This window comes from Panthera uncia, chromosome E1 (genome assembly GCF_023721935.1).
Source record: "Panthera uncia isolate 11264 chromosome E1, Puncia_PCG_1.0, whole genome shotgun sequence".
Taxonomy (NCBI): domain Eukaryota; kingdom Metazoa; phylum Chordata; class Mammalia; order Carnivora; family Felidae; genus Panthera; species Panthera uncia.
In genome coordinates, this window is record NC_064814.1 from 61046393 (window position 1) to 61073802 (window position 27410).

General features: G+C 52.9%; 1 protein-coding gene and 1 long non-coding RNA gene across 2 annotated transcripts in view; both read right to left on the reverse strand.

Moving 5' to 3' along the window:
* Positions 1–13332, reverse strand: part of PPL (periplakin) — a 47456-nt gene extending 34124 nt beyond the window's left edge. Inside the window, exon 1 of the mRNA XM_049637465.1 lies at positions 13078–13332. Coding sequence (XP_049493422.1) covers positions 13078–13139 — 62 coding nt within the window. The 5' untranslated portion in view covers positions 13140–13332. The remainder of the gene's footprint in view (positions 1–13077) is intronic.
* Positions 13333–14504: 1172 nt separating this feature from the next.
* LOC125927278 (uncharacterized) lies at positions 14505–27116 on the reverse strand. Its single transcript, XR_007459293.1, has 3 exons — positions 26934–27116; positions 23693–23798; positions 14505–15028 (listed from the first exon to the last, which is right to left on the reverse strand). It is a non-coding gene; the product is annotated as an uncharacterized LOC125927278 (long non-coding RNA).
* Positions 27117–27410: the final 294 nt, after the last annotated feature.

Genomic DNA, 27410 nt, shown 5'->3' on the forward strand with positions numbered 1-27410 from the left:
CCCAGGCCTGGTGGGGCCGAACTATCTTGGGATTGGGCTTAGAATCAGATGTGGGATTTGAAGGCCGTGGGTGTTTCCACCACAGGGTTTCTGTTGTTCTCAAGACTTTCCCCTGTCTGCAGGAGGGAAACCACACAAGCGGCAAGATGGGCCTGTCTACCTGGTTGTTCAAGCAGAACCCCAGATGCCCGCCTTCCCCTCCCCTGGTTCCTCCTGGGAACCAATCTCCTGTGCCTCCACCCTCCCTGTGCTCCACGGTCTCAACCTGATCAAGGCTGCTGTCGCTCACCTGGACCACTGTCCACGCCCAACTGTCTCCCGAGCCAGCGTCAGTGCATTTCAACAATGCAACCAGATCTCACCACTGTCCGGCCTCCAACTTGCCAGGGCGCCCAAATGCTCTGAGACCAGAGCTCACGCTCCTGCCCACAGCCTACAGGACCCTCAGCCCTCAACCTGTGCCCAGCTTTTTCTTCCTCAGGGCTTTTGCAGCGGCTGTGCCTTCTACGGGTCTCTGTCCCTAGATCTCCTCCGGGACCATCCTGGCTAAGACTTGGTTTACTGGCTACAGGCCCATTGGTTTACTGGCTACAGGCTCAGCCTCTCTATCTCCTTCCCGAGCCTGCTTCCCAGCCTCCGCCCTCCACGAGAGACCCAGGCCTTCCAAGGACACTGCGAATGACCAACCCTCCAGCTAGCAGTGACAGCCACCCTTGCCGCCTTCAGCCCTCTGTGCCCAAGTCACGCTGAACCAGCGGGCCCATTTTCCTCTCTATCCTGCCTGCAGGGAGGAAAACTGAGTCATCTTGATGCAGGGAAACAAACATGGACTCTGGTGTTGGTCTGACCTGGGGGGGCTCCTTAGCCTCCCTGTACCTGTTTTCTGTGAAATGGAGCTAAGACTCGGTCCCACCCCAGAGGGTTGAGACACTTCAAGGAGACAATCCCTGTAAAGCACCATGGGAATGGCTCAGAATTTCTGGGCTTCGGTCTGTTTTGTCCATTGCCATGTGTACAGGTCTCAACACAATGCTGGTCCCAGCAACGCGTCCATGAGCTGTGCCAGCATCTGGTGAAACTCAACGTGCCGTTTCCTCTGCCCACTTCAATTTCCTCATCCATAAACAGGGTTATGGTATCTGCTACCAGAGTGGCAAACGGAAAGACACACTTAATAGGTAGGAAACGCCCCCAAGTGAGGGTTTGGTACTATGTCCCTTTGCGTTCAAGGGCACTGCTGTGTAACAGAAATAGGCTGCGAGCCATGTTTGTAAATTTTTCTCACAGCCACATGAAAAAAGTCAAAAGAAATAGGTGAACTTAATGTTTACACAATATTTTATTTAACCTAATATATCTAAAAAATTATTTTGATAGGTAGTCGACAGAACATAATTTTTTTTTTAATGTTCATTTATTTTGAGAGAGAGAGAGAAAGAGCATGAGAGAAGGGTAGAGGCAGGGAGAGAGAGGGAGAGAGAGAGAGAGAGAGAGAGAGAGAGAGAACACCAAGCAGAGTCTGACATGGGGCTTGATCTCACGACCGTGAGATCACGACCTGAGCCGAAATTAAGAGTCAGAGGCTTGGGGCGCCTGGGTGGCGCAGTCGGTTAAGTGTCCGACTTCAGCCAGGTCACGATCTCGAGGTCTGTGAGTTCGAGCCCCGCGTCAGGCTCCGGGCTGATGGCTCGGAGCCTGGAGCCTGTTTCCGATTCTGTGTCTCCCTCTCTCTCTGCCCCTCCCCCGTTCATGCTCTGTCTCTCTCTGTCCCAAAAATAAATAAAAAACGTTGAAAAAAAAATTAAAAAAAAAAAAAAAGAGTCAGAGGCTTAACCAACTGAGCCACCCAAGCACCCCAGAACATTATTAATGTGATATTTTACAAGCCTTTTTCATATCATGTCTTCCAAAGCCCAGCATGTAGTCTTAACCTGCAGCACATCTGAGCTAGTTCTAAGCACACTTCATGTGGGCAGTGGTTCCCAAGGAGGACGGTGCAATTTTAGGTGATTTTGTGCCTTCCGGACCACTTGGCTCTAAGCCCGTCAGTTCTTCCATAATAAAGCTCAGGACATCTAGTGGTCCTGCTCAGAGCCTGGTACCTCGGGACACTTAGTAAATTATCATTCCCTTTGCTCTCTGCCACTATCCCACCAGACCAACTCAGGCTGCCCAGGCACCTGTCCCAAGGCCAGGCCTTATCTCCAGGTTCCTGGCTGTCTGACTTCAAAACAATCCAGGGCTCCCAGCTGTACCCAGCAGAGCATGGCACCTGGGTGTAGAGTGCCAGGGCACATAAACCACAGCCCAATGCCCCTTCCAGGCCCCCAGAGCTGCAGCATCCTTGGCCATAGGCCACAAGTCAGAGTCAGGGGCATTTGGCTAGCTTCCTAGCCATCCCTCCCTTCAGGCAGGCCTCTTTCCTGTCCTGGCCTCTTTCATGACCTGCCACTCTGGGAATAGATCACATCCCCAGAGACAAGAAGTGCCACAGCCCTGCCATAAGCCCCTGCCCCAGCTGTCCCTGCCTGCCTATAACTGCTCTGTCCCCCACTGGTCACAACCCAACTTTCTCTTTCTGTGTGTAGAGATGGGATGTGGTAGGCACAGGTCACATCTAGTGGGAACTGCCCTCCTTTCTTGGCCAGGACCACCTTGTCTTCCAGCCCGAAGTCAGCCCCCCATGTTCCCCTTGATCACGTCTACTGTCCCTCCCTTTTGGGGTTAATTCTGTCTCAGTGGGTGTGCACAGGAGTACGGGAAGGGTAGGCAGGAGGCATCAGCTTTGGAATGTCTGGAATGCATAGGAGTGCACACCTCTCCCCAGAACCAGCCTCACCCATCCCAGAGCCCAGAGAAGTTACCTGGCTGCCTGTTGGCCAGGGTCATCCTCGCCTGGGTCCTGCCTGCCTCTAGGGCCAGCCAGGGCATAAGCAGCTCCCTAGGAACATCCAGTCCTGGTGGAAGGCTTATTTCCGGTGCTGGGTGTCCTTCAGCTCCCGTTTTCTTTAAACACTGCCTGGCTGATTGGGGCACCTGGGTGGCTCAGTCAGCCAAGCCACCAACTTCAGTTCAGATCATGATGTCAGTTTGTGGGTTTGAGCCCCGCATCAGGCTCTGTGCTGTCAGCCCTGAGCCCGCTTCAGATCCTCTGTCCTCCCCCACCTCCTCTGTGCATGCACTCTCTCAAAAATAAACACTAAAAAAAAAAAAATCCTGCCCATTAGGCTATAAACTTTTGGACAGAAAGAATGTAGTCACCTTTTGGGGGGCCCTTTGTTGCCCTTAATTCCAAGCCTTGCATAGGCTTGGGCTCAATAAATAGGTATTGAATTGAGCAGATGTGTTATTGCATGGCCGCAATTCCTACACCCCCATTTTCCAGACGAAGATGATGGAGGCTTGGAGAGGATGAGAAACCCACCCGACATCACACAGCTGGGAAGTAGCAGTGCCTACATTTGAATAGACTCCAGAGCGACCTTCTCAGAACAAGGGGGACATCAATACCAAACCACAAAATGACAGGGAGACACTGGGGATCTAGGATGAATCAACAAGGTGTTCACCACTCAGGGGAGGCCTAGTGATTTACATCTCGTTGGCGTCTTCCTTGATACAATGAATCCTGCTGGTTGAGTAACAGTGGTGGCAAATGAGTCTGAGAACTTCTCCCAAGATGCCATCACGAGGGGATCCCAGTCTGTCTCTCTGAGCAGGCCTTTTGGGAGGAAGGAATTGGCGCAGAAGAAACACCTCCCTGGGCCACACCCTACCCCAGTGCCTGACACACGTTTCCACTCTGATTCTCCTAACAACCCCTCAAGATTGGTACTAAGTGCAATTGCTCCCAGTGTATAGACTGAGCCTAGGGAGGAGGGGCAATTTGCCTGGGGCCATTGGGCTAGTAAGCATCCAAACTGGTGACTACTGTGACCCCAGTCAGTTTTCCAGGGAATCAGTCATTGCTGAATAAACTTTCACCACCCCCTCCCAACTCCTTGTCATCTCTCCACCCCCAAATAGGCCCTTCTCCATTACCAGCCCCTGAGACAGGAATTATTAGCATGCTATCAAACATCTGCTCAATTCAATACTTATTTATTGAACCCCAAACCTATGCAAGGCCTTGAATTAAGCCATCCCACCCCCAAAAAGATATGTAAGCTCAAAGTTTTATAACTTAATAGGCATGATTAGAAAAAACACACTGATGACTATAATTGTCTGGGCCAGGGTATTTTCATCCACTCTGTCCCATTCAGGTCTTCTATCCTATCTTAATTGTGAAAATATAGCTTGATCCAATAAAATGCAGAGAAGGGCCAAAAAGAAACAAAGAGAAAGCATGATAAATAGGAAATACAAACTAACATGGCAGGGACAGTTCCAAACACATCAGTCATTACAATAAACATGAATGAGTTAAACTCTCCTATTAAAATAGAAGACTCTTGGGTGAGAATACGAAAAACAACAACAAAAAACAAAACAAAACAAAAGCAGTTCTGTGCCATTTTACAAAACACACACCTGAAACGGAAAGATGCAGGAAGTTTGAGAGTAAAAGAATACAGCACAACAGACCAGGCAGCTGCTACTGAAAAGGCAAAGGAAAGCAAGGTGTGCATACCTCAAGGACAAGAGGGGTGGAAGTAATCAGTGTAAATGTGTGGTTTGTGCCCCTGGCTACCCAACAGAAGACTGAAGTGCGAGCTCCACCCCAGAGATTCTGACTTCATCAGTTTGCGACACGGCCTGGACATCACTTTTAAAAGCTCCTGTGATGATTCTAATGTGCAGCCAGGGCTGGGAACCAGGAAACAAACCACAGCATTGTGTCACAGTGTTAAGGGGAGCAGATTGAGTTAGAATCCCCAGATCTCTATAGGAAGGAAGTCTTGTAAGAAAGCAGTACACAGGAAACATCCAGTAAATACCAGATTGATTGGTCAATTGACTGATACTCTCCTTACTAGAAACTGCCGTGGTAATTAGACAGTAAAATCCTATACACCCATCTATTAATCCTGGGGAAGTATATCCTAAGCTGAGAAGATTGCTGGTATAGTAACTGTGGTTCCCTTTCTTGATGACCCAATCTGTTTCCACCCAGTGAAGGCCACCCTACCTCCAGGCCCATGTCAGGCATGTGCTTTCAGGCTCTCATAACCCCACATGTGCAGAAGTTCAAGCTGCCGCAGGTAATACCAAGGCAAGTCTTGAAGATTTTTGCAAGGTTTAAACAGGGCTCCAGGGAATCTGGTGTCAGATTCCACCCAGGTGTCAGGACATCATTCTGGGTTCAAGACCAGTGGTCAAGGAGTACCAGTCTCCATTTATTAAGCACCGACTACATGCCAATCCTCTCCACAGTGTTACACTCCTACAATTCAGACTCAAAACAGACCTTCCACCACCGTTTACTGAATACCTACTATGTGGTTGACACCGTTCTTGGGGGGTATGGAGTGACTGTACAGCATGAAGTGACTGCCTTCATCAAGCCCAGAGAGGGGCGGGAATGTGGCCAGCGGCACAGCTGACAAGCAGCACACCCAGGCCTAAAGGGCAGGTCTGCGGCTCCCAAACTCAGGTTCTTTCTACTCTACTCACCATGCCTTCTGTCCCTGCCCATGGGCCTCAGCTTCCCCCTCAGGAACAAGGGGGCATTGGTTGCCCATTTTATACTTGGGAAGAGTCAAGCTGCTTATCTGGGGCAGCCCTCTCAGTTCTTGGCACAAACTCTGAATGCTTCCTCAACTTTCAGTTGGAACCACAATGTCCCTGTGCCCAGGATGGAGGGTGGAAACCATAAAAGTTATGAGTCTGAAATCTGAGCCCGGGCTGCTGGGGCAGCAAGGAATTCTGCACAGGACTGCTTCCCTGCAGCCACGCAGCCTTTCAGGGTCAGCAGACAGCAGGTGGGGCTGCTAGCCAGTGAGCAGCCGGGCGCGAAGTTAGACCTGACACACCCCTCGCCCAGCAAAGGGTGGGCCAGGCGGCCAGCTGGCACACTCCAGCACTGCTCCCAGCTCAGAATGCCCGTGTTAGAGCAGCTCAGATCTTCAGGCAGCTACTGAAACTCTGAGCCTCACCTGGAAGACAGAGATCTGGGTACTATTACCTCAGAAACACAACATGATCATAATTTAGAGCAGCTCAACCCCAGAGCCTCTTGTATGTTCCCACCTGTGGGGGGAAGGTGGGGGACGGTGGGGGGGGGGTGGGGAAGGGTGAGGCATCACGTACATAAGCCTGAAAGGTCACCAGTGAACAAAGTACCCTCCCCACTTCCTGAGACTTTCCATTTGTGTCTCCCCATCCAGAACCATCCTGCTTGCTCTCCATTCTTGCTCCTCTGGCCTCAGCACCTGTCCCTCCTGGGGTACCTCCTCCTTTTCCCTGAGACCCCTTCTCCCACTATTGACTGGACTCTGAGACGCTCTCACACCTCACTTTAAAAGACCTGAACTGGGGCGCCTGGGTGGCTCAGTCGGTTGAGCGTCTGACTTCGACTCAGGTCATGACCTCGCGGTCCGTGAGTTCGAGCCCCGCGTTGGGCTCTGTGCTGATGGCTCAGAGCCTGGAGCCTGCTTCAGATTCTGTGTCTCCCTCTCTCTCTGCCCCTCCCCCATTCATGCTCTGTCTCTCTCTGTCTCAAAAATAAATAAACATTAAAAAATATAAATAAATAAAAAAATAAAAGACCTGAACACTCATGGTCTAGCTCAAACACACAGAGAAGTACAGAAGAGAATCCTACCGCCAAGTCTTAGCTGATGTTCCCACACTACCCTATTTGCTCTGGGTTTTGTTTACAAAGAAATATGATGTGATCACCTCTTATCCCTCCAGCCCCCTCCTCTGGGGTAGGGTCATTTTAAAGCTGCTGGTTTCCTCCTAAGCCTGTTTTAGGCTTTCACTACATATCTGTGTCTGCATCCAGAAACATTACATTGCTTTGCATGAATGTTTTTTAAAATGTACACAAACATACTCTTTGTACCCTTCATTAACTTTATCCACTGATGACTTTTCATGCTGACCCGAGTGGGAGTGGATGCATACCTCCTCTGCCACATCCTCACCCCTCTCCCCGGTGTCTCCTGTTCCACCTACCTCCTGGGGGGTCTTCCAGAAACCCATTGGCTGGGCCAGGGCCCCTCTGCCTTCACTATCTTAGCACTTACCACCGTGCACTGTTGCTGCTGCCTGTTTATGGAGCACACAGAAGGTGTCTGGACAGGGACCACAGTCAGAGCTGTGCTCTATCCAGGCCCTCATTCTGTTCCCCCCCTGACTTTCTTGGTCAGTGAGTGTGTGCATGCACACGCCACTGTGTGCTCTGTGACAGGTTTAAGGAGGGAGAGAATCTTAGCAGTCCCCCATGGCTCACCCTCAATCATGCATTCAGGACATGTGCTGCACCAGCCAGTCTCGGGGAGGGGGACACGAGGAGGGGAAGGAGACAGAGCTTCATTCCCATCTGCCCAAAGGCGCAGGGTCAAATGGCTACTGAGATAAGACCCAGGAGATGGGCAAGACAAAAAGTTAGGGAGGGCTTCCCTAAGGAACAGAGACCAACCAAGAGAGAGGAAGAGAAATGAGCCAAAAGGGGTGGGAAGGGCATTCCAAGCAGGAGGAAGAGTGTGGGCAAAGGCCATGTGGCTGGATGCAGTGTGGAAAGGACAGGGTGAAGGGCACACATTTGTGCTATGCAGGGCTGCAGCAACCAGGGCCTGGGAGCAAAGGGAAGCCTGGGGCAAGGATTAAGCTACAGGGGACAAGATCAGATTTGCATATCGCCAAGAGCTCCCTGGCAGCCATGGGGAGAAGGGACTGAGGTGTCAGAGTGGAAGCACAAACTATGAAGAGGCTACCACTCCAAGTACGCCAGGCAAGAGGGCCTGGGCTTCCAGCTACACTGGCAGGCCAAGTGGATGAAAGTGCAGGGCTGGCCCAGCAGCCTCCTGCCTGGGGCCCAGGGGACTCCCTTCCCAGGCTCAGGAGGCTAAACGCAGGACCACCAAAAGCAGAGAGAACAAAGACCAGAGGCCACTTCCTTCTTCCCCCTCCAGAGACAGGCTGGGGCAGGCAGGCTGGGAGACTGGCAGGTAGCCTTGCCTGGAGTAAAAGGAGCTGGGAATCCCAGGTCCTTGCTTTGAAATGCAGCTTCTTCTCCCGGGGGCCTTCTGGGTGCCCCTCACCCCTCCTTAGGGTGTTGCCTAAATGGTATGAATTGAGCTAAGCCTCTCCCCCAAAACTTCCTGTCCCTAGATGGTTGCCCCTGACAATGCTTGAAACGCCACAGCAGCCATTCTAAAGGTTCACTGCTGTTCTGTTCTGAATCTAATTTATCAGGTCTCCTTCCCTCTGCCAAGAAAAAGGACTGGGCAAGTGAGGGCAAAGCCAGAGAAAGGAGAGGTGTGACAGGGTTGCTGGGGCGGAGTCAGGGAATACAAAAGCCAGTGACTCCACCATCTGGCCTGGGGCAGTCCCTGGAGACAGCTGCCACCAGACCCAGGTGTGGGTGGGAAGACCCAGTTTCCCTTCCCAGGGGCCCCTGGGCCCCCAGCATCAGCCACCTGTGAACTATGAGCCCAAGATGAGCGTCTTTACTCTTGGCCTCAGTGTCATCCTTTGTGAAAGAAGCCACAAACACCAGCCTGGCTGTCACGGTGTCAGAATGAGAGGCTATAATACCCATGGCCGTGTGGGGCACACAGTAGGTGCTTGAGAAATGGCTGGGCAGATCACTCCAGTACAAGTCTCCCATATGGTTGGAGGTGAGCTTTTCTGACAGAACCCTCTCCAAATGGCTCCAGGCTTTCCAGCTGTCACTGATCAAGGTGTACATGTGTGTCTCCAGGCGTCTGCTTGAAGTGGGGGCCACGTGAATGTTAAGGGGACTGGATGACAGTCAGCTGAGCGCCTGCCCCACCCAGGGAGAGGAGACCAGTTAGTTGTATGGGCTCAACACTGTCCTTACCCTTAAAAGTGTGTATTGTATTATTGAGTGCTCACTGTGAGTCAGGTCTGGGGCAGGGCACCCAGGAACTTCACCAGCTGGGGGTTGCTATCATCAATCCCATTTCACAGATGAAGAAACTAAGACAGAGATGTTAAGTGACCTGTCCAAGGTCACACAGACACAAGGGGCAAAACTAAGGTTTGAAGTCACATCTGGCTGACAACAGACTCCGTGCTCTTAACCACAAAGAGACTCAGGGCACCGTAGCCAGTTTCCAGGAGGGCATGCACCCCTTTCAGCAGCCTTTAAAGCCTGGGGCCCTGCCTCCCACACAGGGACCTCCCCTTTAAAACCAGATGCAGCCCCGGTGAGGTTGAGAAGCAAGGCCAGGCTGCTGGGTGCTTACTGGGACACAGGTCTGGGTGGAGGGGCAAAATTAGTCCCATTTTACAGATGAAGAAGGTGAGGCTCAGTGAAGGTAAATTTCTTTGCCAAAATCAAACAGAGGCAGAATTCAGTTTAACTCCAGAGCTGAATCTTAACTATTCCACTCCTCCCCATGACAGGTCAGACACCTCCCCAGGAAGTCCTGCCAGATCTCCCAGGTCTCCACCCTAATGCTGACAGCTCTTACTTCAGACCCATCAGGGGCACCAGAGCCAATAGGCTACAGACCTCGTACATCCAGCTTTCTGTCCCACCACGAAGACATGGTCCGGTAAGGCACACTTGTAATTAAGCTTAACTCCATCAGGTACAGGAAGAATGTCAACATCTCCTCCACGGCCCCGCCCCACCCCACCCCACCCCCGCCAGGAATGGCAGACCTAGAGTTGTGAAGTGCACAGCCTGTCCATCAGCATCCAGTTCAATCCCAAGCACACGGTAGGTGTCTTATCTGCACTTGCTCAATAGTTAAAATCACCACAGCTATGGTACATTGAGGCCTCCTACACCTTTCAACTCTTTCCCTGTGTCATTTCACTTAATCTTCATGCTAATGATATCATCAGGCAGGACCTATGCTTATGCCCATTCTACAGGTGAGCAAACACTGACTCTGAGGCCAAGCAGCTCACCCCAGATTGCATAACCAGGAAGGGGCAGCTGGTAGGGGCTGCACTCTCAACCAGGGTTCAGGACAGTGGGAGCAGGTCCCCTCACACCTTCCCTATTGGGCTGGATACCCATCCTCAGCGACCTGCACCATCAGGTCTGACCCTGTCATTAGCTCAGGTGTGAACATCAGCTCCCACACCTGTTATTAGGAACCAGGGTGACAGGAGCAGCGGGGTTCCCCCGTCCTGGCCCTCCCCAGTTTCAGATGCTAAAAGGCTGACAAACAGGGAGGGGCGGGTTTTCTCCAGGAGGGCTCTTCTGTGACTGCCTGGGTGTGAAGGTCACAACTCCTGGCTTCTTGGTCCTGGGTCCCCTCAGCTGGCAGCGGTGATGCTGAGCCCCTGTCTGGGTACTTCCTACGTGCCAAAGGCATTCTGTCTATTGTCACATTTGCTCCCCCTAGGGCCCCATGCAACAGACACTTAGTTGCACCATCCCTGCTTTGCAGATAAGGAAACTGAGGCTCAGAGGTTCCCTGATTTGCCACGGCAGCTGTAGCTGAGCTGGGATCACAAGGGAGGCATTCTGCTCTCAGGGCGAGAGCTGCCACACACTTTTCCATGCTGAATTTTGCTGGCAGCCCCACCTTCCCTCAAAGGAGGCCCCCAAAAAACTCAGGGTGAAAGAGTAACTTGAGGGTCAGTGCCCCATGACCAGTGACCACATCTGAGAGCTACAAGGAGAGTGCCAGGCACCAGGTAACACTCAAAGATTCTTGCTGAGACAACGGGGCAAGAGACTGTCTCCCAGCCCACAACTCAGTCCATGAACTTGTCCCCATGAATGGGAAGGGGCAGAGGGGATGCACTGGTCTGGTGAGACCATGTACGGAAGCACCTGGCCCCTACTCAGGACTGTGTCTCTTCCAGGCCATGGAACCCAAAGGCAGAGTCTCTCCATCCCATCCTGGGGAGAGAATCAGGAGGGCTTCCTGGAGAAAGAAACCTCAAAGCTGACATCTGGGATCAATGGCTGTCAGCCAAGGGCAGAGGGTGGCTGCTTTGGGCCAGAAGCATGCGGGGAGGGGGACAGGGTGGGGGATAGAGAGGTAGGACTGAATCCTTGCCACCCCAGGCCCTCAGAGTCCACGCAGCTCTAAAGGATGGGAATTCCTTCCTTCCTATCCTCTGTTGGGAAAGCCAAGCCCTTCCCAGTGTGTATGAATTCATCCTAACCTTGTTAGGTCCAACCTTCTATTAGGGGCACCAGACAGAGGGCTGGAGGGATTGGGGTCCGGAGAGATGGAAGAGGCAGAGGGCAGGGTGAGGCCTGGCCCGTCTCCTGGTGTGTGGGTGTGTGCATGTGTGAAGGATTGGAGGGGCCCAAGTCTTAGTGGGGGGAGAACAGAACAGTCCTCCGTGGCTGGCACAGAGTATGCGATTGTGCAATGCCCCAGAGAACAGCTCGGGGACTGGACGGGACCCCGGCGAGGTTTGAGAGCCAGCTGGACCTAGACATAGAGAAACAGCATGCAGGGCCCTGCCCAATCTCTGGGGTTGTGAAAGTCTGGGGAGGCTGGGGAGTGGGGGACTTTGGAAGGGGAGAAAATAAATGTCTCTGAGCTTGAAGCAGAACATAGGAGAGATGGGGACCCTGAGATCACAGGGCGGTGCAGTTTCTGAAAAGGCTGGAACTCAAAACAACGGACTGCCCACACTCCCCTGCCAGTGCCCAGGCCTGCCTGCACCTGTCTTAAGGGTCTGCCTGGGCTGGACCACAGGGGTACTGTGACAGCCCTGACCAGAGTCTTCTCACCTTTAGCTGGTCCTGGAAGGGGGTGAGGATACCTTGGGGTGGACAGTCCCAGGCAGGGGGGCTGGGCAGTTTGGAGTCTCCCACCTGAATGAAGCCCTTTGTCAGGAGAAGCTTGGTGAAGTGTACCTTCCAAGCCAGGAGCCCCCACCTCATATTTGCTAGAGAAGGGAAGAGGCAGGGGTCAAAGTCCCGCCCCTTCTCTCAATCTCAGCATCTCCAAGAGGCTTCCCTAAACCGGTTATTAAGTGAATACATCAGGCTTATCAAAACGGACGTGGGCTGCAGGCTCAACGCAAACACATCAAGACAGGTCATTCCCTTCCCAGGCCGCCCTGGGAACCAGCGGCTCAGAGACGCCGCCAGTTTCTGGGCTGGGGGGGTGGGGGTGGGGCACACCCCTGAGAAGTCATGCATCTGCGAAGGAGGCCCCGACGCCGCCCAGTCACCGCGCAGACCGCAGCACGGCTGCCAGAGAGCGGGGAGGAAAAAGGGGTGCCTCAGCCTGTGCCCCCCATCCACTGACCCCACACACACCGGTTTTTCGTGCTGAATCTCGGGAGGGCCGGGTGGCAGACACCGGCAACTGCTGCGGGAGGTAGCACACAGACCACCACCCCCACCCCCCACTGTCCCGCCACCCCCAAGCCAGAAGCACCTGCCCGTTCTCCAAGAAGCGCTAGTGACGCCCGCCAGCCCCCGTCCAACTCAATTTCCCTTCCCCCGTGAGCCCCTAGACGAAGCTTCCTGAGTCCCTGTGGCACCCCTACCTTGGGTGTAGGGTTCTCGGACACACCATTACCCACCCCCGCGGGGCTTCCCCGTCGCAGGAGAACCCCCAGCGCAAGGGCGACCCTGGGACACGGGGGTCCCCTCTACTTCCAGCTCAGTTCCCCGCCCTCTAGGTGTCCACCTGAGTGCTCCTCGGGGCTCCTGCAACTCCCCGGGGCCAAGTATCGCGTCTTTCTTCGGTCGCCCCCAACCGATCGCCATCCCCACCCTGGCAGTGCTTCCCAGCTCAAGGAGGGGGTCCCTCGGGAGCCGCGTTCCCGCACATCGCGCACTCCTCGCTCAGCTCCCCGCCCCCTGGGCCGTGCTTTCTGGGCCCCCGGCAGCTGTCCAGGCCCGGCCGTTCCCCCCCGCGCTCCGGGAAGTGCTTCCCCGCCCAGGGCTCCCCACGGCGCGCGTGTTTCCCGAGGGCGTCCCGGGAGCGCCATGCGGCGCCTCCTCACCTCCGGGTCTGCACGGTGGGGCTGTATTTGCCTTTGTTTCTCTTCCTGAAGAGCGAGTTCATGGTGGCGCTCGGGGTGCGCGGGCGGGGGCGGCGGGTCGCGGCGCCGGGCTGGCAGTGGGCGGCGGGCGGGCCCGGCGCGCACCGAGGGGCAGGCAGCGGACACAGGTGAGCGAGCGGCGGCGCGGGAGCCCCTAGTGCGGCGCGGCGCGGGCGACCGGTCACTACTCACGGGGGGCGGGGCGCCCGCTGGCCTCCGGCTGTCCCGGCCGCTCCCCGAGAAGGTGGCGCTTACCTTCCCGGAGGAGGGGCCACCGGGCGGGCGGGGCTTCCAGCCCCCTCGGGCGCGCGCCCTAGGCCTGGTGCGAGCGAGTGGGTTGCCAGGCCAGGGCTGGGGGTGGGACACGCGGTCCTATCCGGACACCTCCCACCCTCCCCGGCCCCCGCACGCTTGTGGCTGGCAGGTGGGCAGGGGCGCTCGGCCAGCTTTCCCGCGCACACCCAGCCCCACCCTCACACCCCTTCCCCAGGGGCCCCGGCGCGCCCCCTGGCTGAGGGCCTTCACCTGGCTCCCGGCTGCCCCTGGCGCGCAACGCTCCCCTCTCCTTGGCTCACACCCAGGTGTTCCCCCCACCCCCACCCCCGCCCAGCCAGGTGTGGCAAAGACCTGACGGGTCTCTGTGCCTTGGATAGCTCGTGAATGACACTCAGGTGGTAATAGTGTCGATGACGATTGAGAAAAGCACGCACCTGTCGCTCATCAAATCCCCCAAGACTTCCGCCACAAACGGTCAGCTGACACCTGGCAAGGCTGCTGACCGCTCCCAGCCTCAGTTTCCTTATTTGCCAAACAGTGATAACAACTGCCCCCAGCCCAAAAAAAGGTTAGTAGGAGAGTCCTGCTGAGATTTCACACAGAGTATGTAACACGGTGCCTGGCCCAAATGTGCAGGAAGGGTGGCCGTCATTATCAAGCCATCTTGATGGACAAAAAGTCCTTTGAAACTTGAATAACTCCAGGCCCTGGCATGATGGAACCACTTCGTGGCTGGTCATAAAAGCAGCTGGGTTCTGGTTCAAAATAGCCATGTTACACAATTCTGCCAGCATGTACCCAGGTTAAATTGTGTGCCACCGTGTGCTTGGGTTAGACAGTGGGCATCTGTGCACCCAGGTTAGGGATGTGCTACTCGAGAAGCCTGCAGTTGGGCAGTAAACAGTCTGGCAGCGAGCTCACATGGGGCCCAGACAGCTGGGAAGGAAGGTTCAGCGCCACTTTAGAGGGTGCTGGGGGTGGGGTCTGAGCCCAGCTGGTAAGGAGAAGCAATGAGGTCTGCAGGGCAGGGAGGCAGGATCCCCCACTGGGGATCCAGAGTCCTCAGGCTAGTCCCTTCCCCAGATGTTTTTCTTTATAAAATAAGGACGTTGGTGGGGATGTTGATCCCCAAGGGCTTTTACTGCCCCAGACCTCAGAGCATCTGAGAAACACAGGTTCCTTTAGGCCATCTCTTGTCCCTACCATTTAAAGACTTCAGTTTTGAAGTGTTACAGAGACGCTAGGAAAAACTAACTCTTTTTTGTTTGTTAATGTTTATTTATTTTTGAGAGGGGGGAGGGGCAGAGAGAGAGAGAGGACAGAGGATCTGAAGCAGGCTCTGCACGGACAGCAGAGAGCCTGACGCGGGGCTCCAACTCACTAGTCGTGAGATCATGACCTGAGCCAAAGTTGGACGCTCAACCGATTGAGCCACCAGGCACCCTGGAAAACCTTATTCTTAATGAGGCATCTGTGGGTGAGCTTAAGAGGGTCTGTGCATCCTTATAGCTTCTTTCAAAATGTGCCCATTTGTGCATTTTTCTTGGGGAGGGCCTACTGCTTTCAGTGAGTTCCTTCCTTCATTCATCCAGCCGATACTCAGTAACACTCTTCCAGCTGTGGCTGCCTGGTTCCACTACAAGATAAGAAAAGGGAAAAGACAAAACACAGCAAAGGGCCTTTCTCTTAAGGGATGGGGTCTGCGGGGCACCAAAGAACTCAGGTCCAGCCAGCTAACATTGGGAACAGGTGTCAGGGAGAAGCCAAGGTTTCAGATTACAGGTGTGGGTGGAGGCGGGTGGACTTGGGGCCTGAACACTAACTCAGCAGAGTTTACCCGCCCACAACCCCTTCGCCAGGGCCCAAGTGGGCCTTAGCCGGGGCCTCAAGAGGAAACCTTGTTGATCCCTCTGCTTTTGCCCATGTGGCAACTCTGCCTGTAAACTCTTTCCTTACTTCTCTCTCTTGCCTATCCCCACAGGGTGGCTCTCACATGGGAGCTCAGCATGCCTTAAGGGATGTTCATGGAAGCACTGTTGCTATGGAGAAAGCTCCGGAGACAACCTGATGGTCATGGGGAGAAAGTGGTTAAATAATCCACGGTGTATCCACACTACGAAACTATGCAGCTGGAAAAGAATGAGGGCCTGATGTGGACACACTTAGCCAGGCACCAGAAGTACGGTGCGAGGAAGAGAATATACATATGTATATGCACAGAAAGCTTCTGGAAGGATCCACAAGCTGTGAGTCCCCTTAGGGGGGGATGACAGAGAAATCTGAATGTTCATTGTATCCCCTTTTACAGTATTTGGATTTTATTTTTTATCTATTTTTATTTTTAAATGTCTCTTGATTTTATTTTTTTTATATGTGTTTGAATTGCCTTTTCAGTTACTTTTTAAAAACTTGTTTAAAAACGACTGAAGTCTGGCATTCCCTCCTCCCAGAGCCTTCCCTGATGACCCTCTTCTGCTTCACCCACCACCACGCTCTAGTGAAGTAACCTCTTTCCTTTTCAGACTTTGTTACTGGACCAGGAGATACTGAGGAGTAAAGATCATGAAAGATAGGAAACTTGGGGGAAAAAAGACCCTGTGCTGAAGCAGGAAGCTGCTCTCCCCTCAAGTTGCTGATAGTCTAAGAGCTGAGACAAAGATACACCTGCCAAGTTCACCTGGATGAGTCTGGGAGGAAGAAGAGCCTTATCAGAGCTCCAAAGATGGGGAAGAGCAGCCTGGGAGACCTGGGTTGGGGTCCTCGCTTGGTCTCTGTCAGCTGTGTGGACGTGGGCAAGTCATCTTGCCTTTCTCTGCCTCAGTTGTCCTCATCTGTGAAATGGCCACACAATGATAGCATCAACCTCAGAGAGCGAGACCCCATGGGTTGTCACCCACTTAGCACACCCTCTGTCTCTAGTGATGGCTCAACAAATGGGAGGACGTTACATCCATAGCTGGAGGCTGGATGCTTGTGGCACTGAGGGGTACAAGCAGTTACAGGAACTCCAAGCGGTGTCAAAACTCTAGACTTCTCCCAATTTCTGAATCTCCTTTCCCCATACTTCTTAGAAAGGTGAAGGTCGGCTTTGGGGAGGAAACTGGGCTGGGGGTGCTTCCCGGTTAGCCTGCTTGTAGCTCAGCTGCTGAGTAACAGTCATGACACTGATTATATTAATGCCGTGTCTCATTTATTGAGGATGGACTCTGTGCCAGGCAACATGGCATGTGCCCAAAATGCCTCAGCTGATTCCTTCTCCCCCACGGACCCCCACGGGGTGAAGCTGGGGGGGGGGGGAGACCAGTCCTCCCCACCTGGGGCAAAGCTCTCTTATCTCCTGTTCCAGGAAAGAGCATCGAGACCCTGCGAGGCCCAGTGCACAGCGGGGCTGGTTCCTGGGTGAGCCTGCTCCAGCCCTGAGCTCGGACCCCCACCCACCTCCACCCTCCCAGCCTCCCGCTGACTCAGCTGGGTCAGGCCCAGGAGCTTCGGGGAGAATTAGCAGATCCAGGGAGGAATTTGGGCTGTGCTTCACCATCCTCCCCCTCCATTCTCTCCAAGCTGGGCTCCAAGCTGGTGCAGCTCTGTGTGCGTGCACACGCGTACACACGTGTGCACGACACTGGCTTGTGGGCAGGCCGGATGGGGTGGGAGCTGTGTTCTGGCCCCGTGCATCCTCCTCTGGGCAGATGGGATTTGTTTGGTTCCGCAGAGCCCTCGTATGCCAAGTGACTCATCCCTCTGCCGACCGGGGGTGGGGGCTCGGGGGAGGGTGTTTGCTTTCCTCGGGTTTGCTTGATGGTTAAACCCACGGAGAGGGCACCTGCGCGGCCATCCAGTTCTCTGGCAACCAGGCCACCCTCGGCCCCTGAAGCCTGTCCCCTCTCTGCAGCTGGGCTAGGCTGCTGACCCCCGGAGGCCACTACCTTCTGAAGGGTCACCCACCCCCTCCTTGTTTTCGGTCATTGTTTCCCCAGCAGCTGGAGAGGTGTTCACTCACTCACTCACTGGTTTGGGGTGTTCCTGCGAACCAGTCTGAAACAAGAAGGGCAACATTCCCCCAGCCCCGGAAAGAGGGGTGTGATGGCCCAGCAGCCTGTTCCTTACCACAGCCCCTTCTCCTCCCATCCTCCCGTGGACAGCCATCTCCTGTCTCCAACTGTATGACCTCACCTCCACCTGAGGAGCATTTAAAAATGCAGATTCTAGAGTCCCCTTGTTGGGCGGGTCTGGAAGGGCCACGGAATCTGCATGTTAACAAACAACTACCCCCAGGTTACTGAAGCGGGTGGTTTCTGGGCCACCCTGAGAAACAGCTGTGAATAGAAAGATGCGGTACATGCTCAGGCCCTGGTCTACACCCACCTGGGAAGAGCCCACAGGCTGTAGCTTGAAGCCAAACTGGGTTTGAATCCTGACTCTGCCACATCCACCTGTGTGTCCTTTCAGAGGTGGCTTACCCTTCTGGAATCTTGGTTTCCCCATCTGTAAAATGGGGAAGAGCCAGGGTGCCATGATGCGTGCCAAGCACCTGGCATGGGATCCCCTCTTCTCCCCACTCTTCAAGGGGACAAGAGGGGAATGGCCCGGCTTCACCCTGTGTTTTGTAACATGTATTTACTTTTCTTGCAGAACAATGCAAGGGATGGAAAAATCACGCTGGCTCTCCAGCCCAGATGGGCTGACTCACACTCAGTCCTGGGCTGGGGGCCTGGTGAGCTCCCCACAAAGCCCTTGGGGCCAGATGGGAGGTTGGACCCTGGCAGCAGAGGCAGGAGAGGGTCCATGGTGAGTCACCCACTCTGCCTGCCCCTTGAGTCATCCCCCAAGAATGTGCCTCCGGCCCCTACCCGCTGGGGGCTCCTGGCAGACTGCCCCATCCTGGCCACCTCCCCACTGCCTGCCAGGCAGCCCCACCCTACTGCCCTCCCAGAGAGCCATTGCTCAGATGACCATCCTGCCAGCCCTCTCTGGATGCAGGTGTATACCTATAACAGCCGTGTCTATTGTGCAACTATTGAAACAGCTCCTGACAGTGGTTGAGTAGTGGCCACTCTGAGGCCCTGGGTCCCTTGGCAGCCCTGGCCCTTCCCCCTCAGGACCCAGTCACTGAGGGGTTAACCCTTGGCTCTGCAGGGGACCTCTCAGCCCCTGCCCCACCCACAGGCTGGGACCCACTGACCCAGCATTACTATCCCCTCAGTCCCTCTTGCAGATCCAGGCCTCATACCGAACCCTGGATTGCTTTCCAGTACAACCTGCTCCCTCTCTCCAGACACTTCATTTCCAGCCCATCCCTGGGCCCCTCAGCCAGGCTGTAAGGGCCTCCCAGTGAGGAGGTCACGCCATCAGGGCAGAGAGTGGAGCTGGGTGGGACCAGACAGGCTCTGCCAGGCCTGAGATCCCCGCAGGACAGGCTGCCCAACCCTACCCCAAAACTGCTATCCTCCCCTAAACACCCAGCCTTTCTTCCTTCTACCCCGCCTTGCGGGGCCCTGCCAGGGCTCATGCTGCCCAGACCGGTAGGGCTGCATTTCTGGGGCCAGTGTCCAGGGTGTGACAGCCCCTGGGAATGGCCAGGTCAGAAGGTCAGAACCCCATTTCCTCCAGAGTCTGGGGGCCTGAGTGATGGATAAGCTAGGCCACGAGGGGCAGAACACAAAATCCAATCAGGTTTTAGCTTGAAGCCAAGCTGGGTTTGAATCCTGACTCTGCCAGGTACCCAGCTATGTGACCCTGGGGAAATGTCTTCACCTCTCTGAGCCTCAGTTTCTCCACTTGAAAAGTGGGAATATTCTGGCATCTGCTCCATAGGGTCTTGAAAAGATTCAGTGAAGTAAGACATGTAATATTAACAATCACAACTTTTGCTGCACTATGTGCTAGGCCCTGTGCTAAGTGCTTGGGTTAGGGAGTTGGCCTATGTATTCCAGCTTAATTGACGTGTGACAGCCATATAATAAAGTGTATATATTTAAAGTATACCATCCAGTGGATTTTGACGTCAGCAACCAATGGTAAAATTATGGCCACAACAAAGATGATGAACTGGCCCTCCTTCCTCTCCCCATTTTTCACATGTGGAAACCAAGGCTCCAAGATGTTAAGTGCCTACTCAAGGTGGTCAGGAAGGAACTCAGGATTTAAACCCTGCAAAGTGAGGGGCGCATGCATGGCTCAGTCGTTTAAGTGTCTGACTTCGGCTCAGGTCGTGATCTCGATGTTTGTGAGTTCGAGCCTCACATCGGACTCTGCTGACAGCTTGGAGCCTGGAGCCTGCTTCAGATTCTGTGTCTCCTGACAGCTGGGAGCCTGCTTCGGATTCTAAGTCTCCTCCTCTCTCTGCCCCTCCACCACTCTCACTTGGTCTCTCTCTCTCTCTCTCTCTTTCTCTCACTCTCTCTCAAAAATAAACATTAATGGGGAGGCTGGGTAGCTGTCGGTTAAGCATCCGACTCCGGCTCAGGTCATGATCTTGTGGTTTGTGAGTTCGAGCCCCATGTTGGACTCTGTCCTGACAGCTCAGAGCCTGGAGCCTGCTTCAGATTCTGTGTCTCCCCTCTCTTTGCCCTTCCCATGCTCATGCTCTGTCTCTCTCGGTGTCTCAATAATAAATAAAGGTTAAAAATTTTTTTTTAAATAAAATAAACATTAAAAAAAATAAACCCTGCAATCTGAGCCAGGGCCCTTGTCCCCCACCTCTGCCACCATTCAGCAGCATGCCTGGGACAGTGTAGGCGCTCAATGTCATTATTGAATGAACAAATGAATGAATGAGAGGGTCAATGCATGATAGTGTTCGCAGGGAAGGTCCACAGAGGGGGTCCAACCAAAGGTGAGTAGGTCCTGAGTGAGAACTATGGTATACAAAAGGTGTTCAGATGAACAGAAAGCGTTCGTTCATCAAATATTTATTAAGCACCTACTATGTGACAAGGCCTGTTTTAAGCACTCAGGATACAAGGTCAAGTACAACATATTCAGGTTCCTGTCGTCAGGGAGCTCACTGCAGAGGGGTGGGGATGGGGGATGGTGTAAGTTTAATGCCACCTGTGTGTGGATGATGACACCTGTCCTGTGTCCCCAGTGATGGGGTACCCCAGACAGACAAAGTTGTGGAGGAGGGGCCTGGAGACACTGTGAGGAAAGCAGTCAGACCCAAGGATGAGGGTGGTTGGAGCCCTGGCAAGGAAGGGGAGGGAGATCCTTGCTTGCAGGGACCCTGGTTCCTTCATCATACTGCCTCCCAAGCATCACTGACATTTCCAGAAATATCAGGCTCCCCCTAACCCCTCAGGGGAGGATCTTGACTTCTTGCCTCCACAGTGCCTCCTACACATTCACCCATCCATTTATTCAGCCCCTATTGTATGCCTAGCCCTAGGAATACAGCAGCTAACAAGATACAATCCACACATTCCCAGCCTGAGAAAGGAAAAAGATAGAGGGTATGGCTGATCAATGCTGAGATGGACAGGACATTTGGGTGGAAGAGGACACACACATGGGCGGGGGGAGGGGGGTCCCGTAGCCTCACAGGGAGGGAAACAGAGGGTGCATTAAGTGAAAAAAGACACTGACCCACCACTGTTCCATTTTTGTCATTTGTGATGTAAAATAGAGCTGACCCCCTGTATCCCTCCTGCCTGCCTGCCTAGTCTGAGTTCGCCTGGGCTCTTTGTCCACTCTCTCTGCTGAGGTCTAACATTCCTGCCAGGGAGCTGGGTGGCCAAGCCCCCATGCGCTGCCCTCCCAGGCCATTCTCTGGTCACTGGCTCAGGCTTAATCCCTTGCCCGGGCCCAGGCCTCGGAGACTGATGAGTCAACACCAGTTGGCTCTGGACAAACACTCCCCCCCTTTTTATCCCCCTTCAGTCCATCCTGTTCTCCGGAAAGGGCCCAGCCTCTGCTGGTCCAGGGCCGACTCTGGAGAAGCCATGTCCAATGGAACTTCCTGAGATGATGGAAATATTCCATATATATGGCAGGCACAAGCCACATGTGGCTACTGAGCAGTTAAAATGAGGCTAGTGTGAGTGAGTTTTTAATTTTATCGCTCATATTTATATAAATATGATATATTAATATCCACGCGATTAATTTAAACAGCTGCATGTGGTTGGTGGCTATTGCTTTGAGTGGCTCCAGAGAGTCAGATTGGGCCCAGGTACAGAGGATGAGTGGGCAGCTCAGGACGCTGGCTTTCTCCCCCAGGCAGGGCGAGCTTGGGGAGGCACTGGTGGGTCAACTGGGGCCTCAGAGACTGAACTGGGCATGGAGGGGAGTCCCTTGGGGTCTGCTCTGTTGATAGAGCCAAACTAGGTTTTGGTGCCTGTGACTACCCTTCCACCCGTCTAGCTCTTTGGTCTGACCCCAGCCTGGCAGGCAGAATCATGACCTGAGCCAACCCCTTAATATTGGGGTGCCCAGCTCCAGCGCCATGGTCCAACCTCTCTCAGATCTGGCTGACCACATCACAGCCCCACCTCTCTCTCTCCCCATCCCTGCCCTCCCCCTGCACTGTTCCAGAGGAACCTAGGATGAAGGGATGGTGTTACACTTAAATTGCTGAAAGGCAATGGGAATGCATCCTCCTTCCAAAAGAGAGGAGTCAGAGACCATAGCTGTCTTGGTCCTGACCCCCCAACCAGAGTTTGGGTGCACAGACCCTGGGTGCAGGGACTTTACTTTTGCAGTGACCTCAGGCCACGGAAACAGGGACAAGAAGGAAAATGCACAAGGAAGAGGCAAACCAACCAAAGGTGCAGTCACAAGGTGGGCCCTACCGTGGGTTCAATGGTGGCCCCTCAAAAAAGAGAAGTGCGAGTCCTAACCCCCTGCAACCTAGGAATGTGATCTTATTTGGAAAAAGTTCTTTATAGACGTAATTAAGTTAAGATCTCAAGATGAGATTTCCTGGATTTAGGGTGGGCCCTGCATCCAATGACAGATGTCCTTATAAAAGAAAGGCAGTGCTACCAGCACAGAGCCCGACGTGGGGCTCAAACTCACAAAACTGTGAGATCGTGACTTGAGCTGAAACCAAGAGTCGGTTGCTTAACTGACCGAGTGACCCAGGTGCCCCAACTTGTGGGTTTTTAAAAGCCACTAAGTGTGTGGTAATTTGTAGAGCAGTAGTGGGAAATCAATACAGAAGTTTCCTTCTTCCCAGCCCCACAGGGGGACTTTGTGCTGCCAGCAAGGTAAGTTGGGGCCTATGGAAGGTCATGGGTGAAGGCAGGAGAGTAGGGGCTGGGGAGTGCCCACTCCGCCCCCTCCTCTCCCAGGCACGTCCACCCTGGACACTCTCCCATCTTAGTGACCCATAGCATAGGGCAGCCTGCTGGTGGCCTCCCACAGGCCAAAAGGCGACGCAGCCCCAGGGAGAATTTCTTGCACGATACTTCCTGACTTGTGGTGTGTCCAGGCAGTTAGTATCAGAATCGAGTTGAATTATAGGACACCCAATCGGTGTCCAGAGATTCGGAGAACTGGTTGTTGAGCAGAAACCCCCCAGCCCCCCACCAGACCCCCGGCTTCTGGTGTCAGAAGCGTCGTGACTAAAAACAGTACAGCCATACCGACGCCTGCCACAACGCAGAGGAATCTTGACGACATCATGCTCCGTGAAGCAAGCTAGGCACAAAAGGCCATGTTGCGTATGATTCCATTTATATGCAATGTCCAGAATAAGTGAATCCATAGAGACATAAAGCCAATCAGTGGTCGCCAGGGTAAGTTAGTGGGGGTGGGGAATGGGGAGTGACTGCTAAAAGTTATGGGATTTCTTTTGGGGTGAGGAAATGTTCTAAAAATTGGTGGTGGTTGTTGCACCATTCTGTGAATATATTAAAAGCCACTGACTTGTATGCTGTAAGTGGGTGTACTATATGGTGCGAGAATTATGTTTTAATAAAGCAGAGTTATCATTTTCCTACATTGCACTCTCTCAAATGCCACCCCTCTCAAAAACGTTCCATGGAAAATGGTCCTTCTCTTCTAACTGACATGATTTACCCACCCCCCCCCTTTTTTTTTAACTTTTCCAATGTGATTTTGTTTTAAATGTTTACATATTTATGTTGAGAGAGAGAGAGAGCATGTGTGTGCAAGCAGAGAATCCCAAGCAGGCTCCACACTATCAGCACAGTGTCTGATGTGGGTCTCGAACCCACAAACTGTGAGATCATGATCTCAGCCAAAATCAAGAATCAGACGCTTAACTGACTGAGTCTCCCAGGCACCCCTCCAATTTGATTTCTTTAATTATTAAGGTCAGATATACATAATAAAAACTTACAGTGGCATCTGGGTGGCTCAGTCGGTTAAGCGTCTGACTCTTGATCGTGGCTCAAATCATGATCTCACAGTTCGTGGGTTCAAGCCTCTCTCTCAAAATAAATAACCTTAAAAAAAAATACACACACACAAAAAAAACACCTGACATTTTACTAACTGGAATTAAAATAAAAACTTGAAAAAAACGTACCATTTTAACCATTTTTAAGTGTACATTTCAGTGCCATTAAGTACATTCACGATGTTGTGCTGCCCTCACCACCATCTGTCCCCACAACCTTCTTTCTCATCTTGCAAAACTGAAACCCTGTCCCCATTAAACATTAACTCCCCATACCCCCTCCTCCACCCCCACCCCCACCCCCACCCATCCACTTTCTGGCTCTATGAATTTGAGGACTCTGGGCACTTCGTATAACTGGACTCAAACAGTATTTGTCCTTTCGTGACTGGTTTCTTTCACTGAGCATCACATCTTCAAGGTTTATCTACATTGTAGCATGTGGCAGACTTTCTTTTTAAGGCCTAACAATGCCCGCATTATCCCCACTTTATTATTTTAAGTTGAGTTATGTATTTTGAGAAGAGACGGGGAGTGGAGAGAGAATCCCAAGCAGGCTCCGAGCTGTCAGCACAGAGCCCCGTGCAGGGATGGATCCCATGAACTGTGAGATCATGAGCTGAGCTGAAATCGAGAGTCGGTTGCTTAACCGACTGAGCCACCCAGGCGCCCCCATGTGATCCCCACTTTAGAGGAAGGGACACTGTCGTTATATACACTGCAGGGACACTACAAGGTAGCAGGGCCAGAACTCACACCCAGGCTGACCTAACCGCAGCACCCACTGCTCACCACTCTGCCACCCAGCCCCCTTCCAAGCACCGCACTGACTCCCAGCGCACCCTACCTTTGCTCCCTCTCCCGGCCCCTGAACTGAAAGCTCCTGGGGCTCAGATATCCTTTTACTCACCTTTGGACCTTGGCCCCACCTTTAGGGCATGGTGGAGTCCCAAAGCTTGTGTGGAAGTGACTAGACCTGGGGGCAGGGTTGGAGGGTCTAGGGGGGCAGGGTCTGGCTGTGTAGCCTCCAGGATCAGGCCCCTCCAGACTCAGCCTCTTGTTCCATCAAAATTGCCCAAAGACAGAGACCGCTGCAAAGAGTTGTGCAGGTTACAACCTGCACACCTGTACATGGCCGCCCTGCCAAGGGCCCCTATGGCCCTCGAGATTACCAAATCCAGGAGGTTCCTGAGCTGCACTCTGAGGAGGGAGAAGGAACTTAGAGGCAGCCCCGGGACAAAAGAGATGTGGTGCAGAAAGCAGATTGGGGGTGGCCAGGGGCTGAGGGAGGCAGAAAGGAGGAGTGACAACTTGAGGGGATGATGAAAATGTTCTGGAACTAGATAGTGGTGGATAGTTGCACAAACTTGTGAATGTACTAAAAACCACTGAATTGTACACTTAAAAATGGTTAGGATGGTAATGTTATGTGTATTTACCACAATAAAAAAAACAAAATGCCCCACCGTCTCCAGCTTCAGCATTGTCCTGGGGCCCTTATGTATTCCAGGGCCCAGATCAAGGGCCACATGTGTCCCCACAAGGGTCTGGACCTTGGACCCTCTCACTCCCAATCCCCTTCTCACCCCACCTGTTCTTGGTGTCTTAATGAGCTATTCAACTGAGGACATTTCCCTATAGGATGCATTCTGAGGACATCTGCAATTGAGCCCAGTGTTTTTTCTACTCAAATAAATGCATTACTAATGGTTGAATTTCCTGTGGCAGTAGCCTATCTGTGGGGGAGATATTCAGAGTTGTGAGGCGGTTTCTGACATCTTCAAAAATTACCTCACAAAAGGCAGCTTTTGTAGGAAGCAGCTGATAGAGGCTGAAGCTCCTGTCCCTGAGACTAACTTCTCAGAGCTTCCATGGAATCAGTCCAGCCTTCTGGTACCCCCTTAGTCCAGAGCCAGATGCCTGGATATCTTTGAAATTCAGGCTGGAAAACCATATCTTCTGGGTAATTCAGCTATAGTCCCCGGCAGAAGAAGGCATGGGAGAACCAGAATCCTGGGTCTGAAGTCCTTAGTAGCTGTGTGACCTCAGGCAAGTTACTCAGTCTCTCTGTGCCAAAATTTCCTTGTCTTTAAAAGGAAGATTAAAATAGTTTTGATCTTAAAAGTTTTTTTTTTAATTTTTAAATTAACGTTTATTTATCGGGGTGCCCGGGTGGCTCAGTCGGTTGAGCATCCGACTTCAGCTCAAGGCATGATCTCACAGTCTGTGAGTTCAAGCCCCGCGTCGGGCTCTGTGCTGACAGCTCGGAGCCTGGAACCTGCTTCAGATTCTGTGTCTCCCTCTCTCTCTGCCCCTCCCCTGCTCATGCTCTGTGTCTCTTTGTCTCAAAACTAAATAAAAACATTAAAAAATATAAAATTTAAAAATTTAAAATAAAAAATAAATTAAAAAAATTTAATGTTTATTTATCCCCAAGACAGAGAGTGAGTGTGGGAGGGGCAGAGAGTGAGAGGGAGACACAGAGTCTGAAGCAGGCTCCAGGCTCTGAGTTGTCAGCACAGGGCCTGATGTGGGGCTTGAACTCACAAACCGTAAGATTATGACCTGAGTGGAAGTCTGGCGCTCAACCGACTGAGCCACCCAGGTGCCCCTTAAAGGTTCTTTCAAAAAAAATTTAGGTGAGGTGGCTGGCTGGCTCAGACCATGTGACTCTTGATCTTGTGGTCCTGAGTTCAACCCCGCCTTGGGTATAGAGATTACTTACATAAATAAAACTTAAAAAAAAAGATTAAAAAATTAGGTGATAGTCATATAACATAACCATTAACCATTTTAACTTAACATTAACCATTTTGATGCAAACAATTCAGTGGCATTTAGTGCAACCACCACCTCTATGGAGTTCCAAAGCATTTTCATCACTACAGAGGTTGTTTTTGAAGATCTAATGTTTGTAAAGCCTTAGAACGGTGCCTGGAACAGCCCGTGCCAAATAAGTGCTCCATAGATGGTAGGAATAATTAGTAAACAGTGCTCACAACAGGTAACACGTGCTGGGAGGTGCTATTATTAATTAATTCTCTTCCCTTGAGCTGGAGGAGGAGGGAGTTAGGTTCTCACTCCACTTTGGGCAGCATTTTCCACTTTGAGCTCTCCGTACCCAGCCGGCTGGGCTGTCGGTTGTCCCCCACCCCGGGCTCAAAGTCCCATGCTCGCTCACCGATTGGAGGCAGGGGAGGCGCTCATGGTAGCAAGGAAACTTGGGGTCTCCCCCGCAGTCTCAGGGCCTTCCCTCTGCTCCTGTGGCTCTTCCTGGCCCGCTCCCTGCATCTCCCACGCCCGCTCCTGCTCCCCCAAGCTGTCACCTTCTGTGGCAAAGGAGACACGTGTGTGGGTGGGTAGCCGGGAAGATTCTGGCAGAACGGAAGGGAGTGAATTGGAGTGGAAACACGCCCACGTCTGGGAGGAGCTCTGGCGAGCGGACCGCCCCCGCTTTTGAGCGCACCACCTCCCCCTCAGGGTTGACATTTTAGTCCGAGCACTCTGGTATACCTAAGCACTTGGAAGGACACCCCCCCCCCCCGCCCCCGCCCAACTCCAAGATCTGCCAGTCAGCACTGCCAGACCTGTTGACTTTGAACAATCGCTTGGGGAACTTGTTAAGCAGGTACATTCCTAGACTCCTCTGAGCGATGCC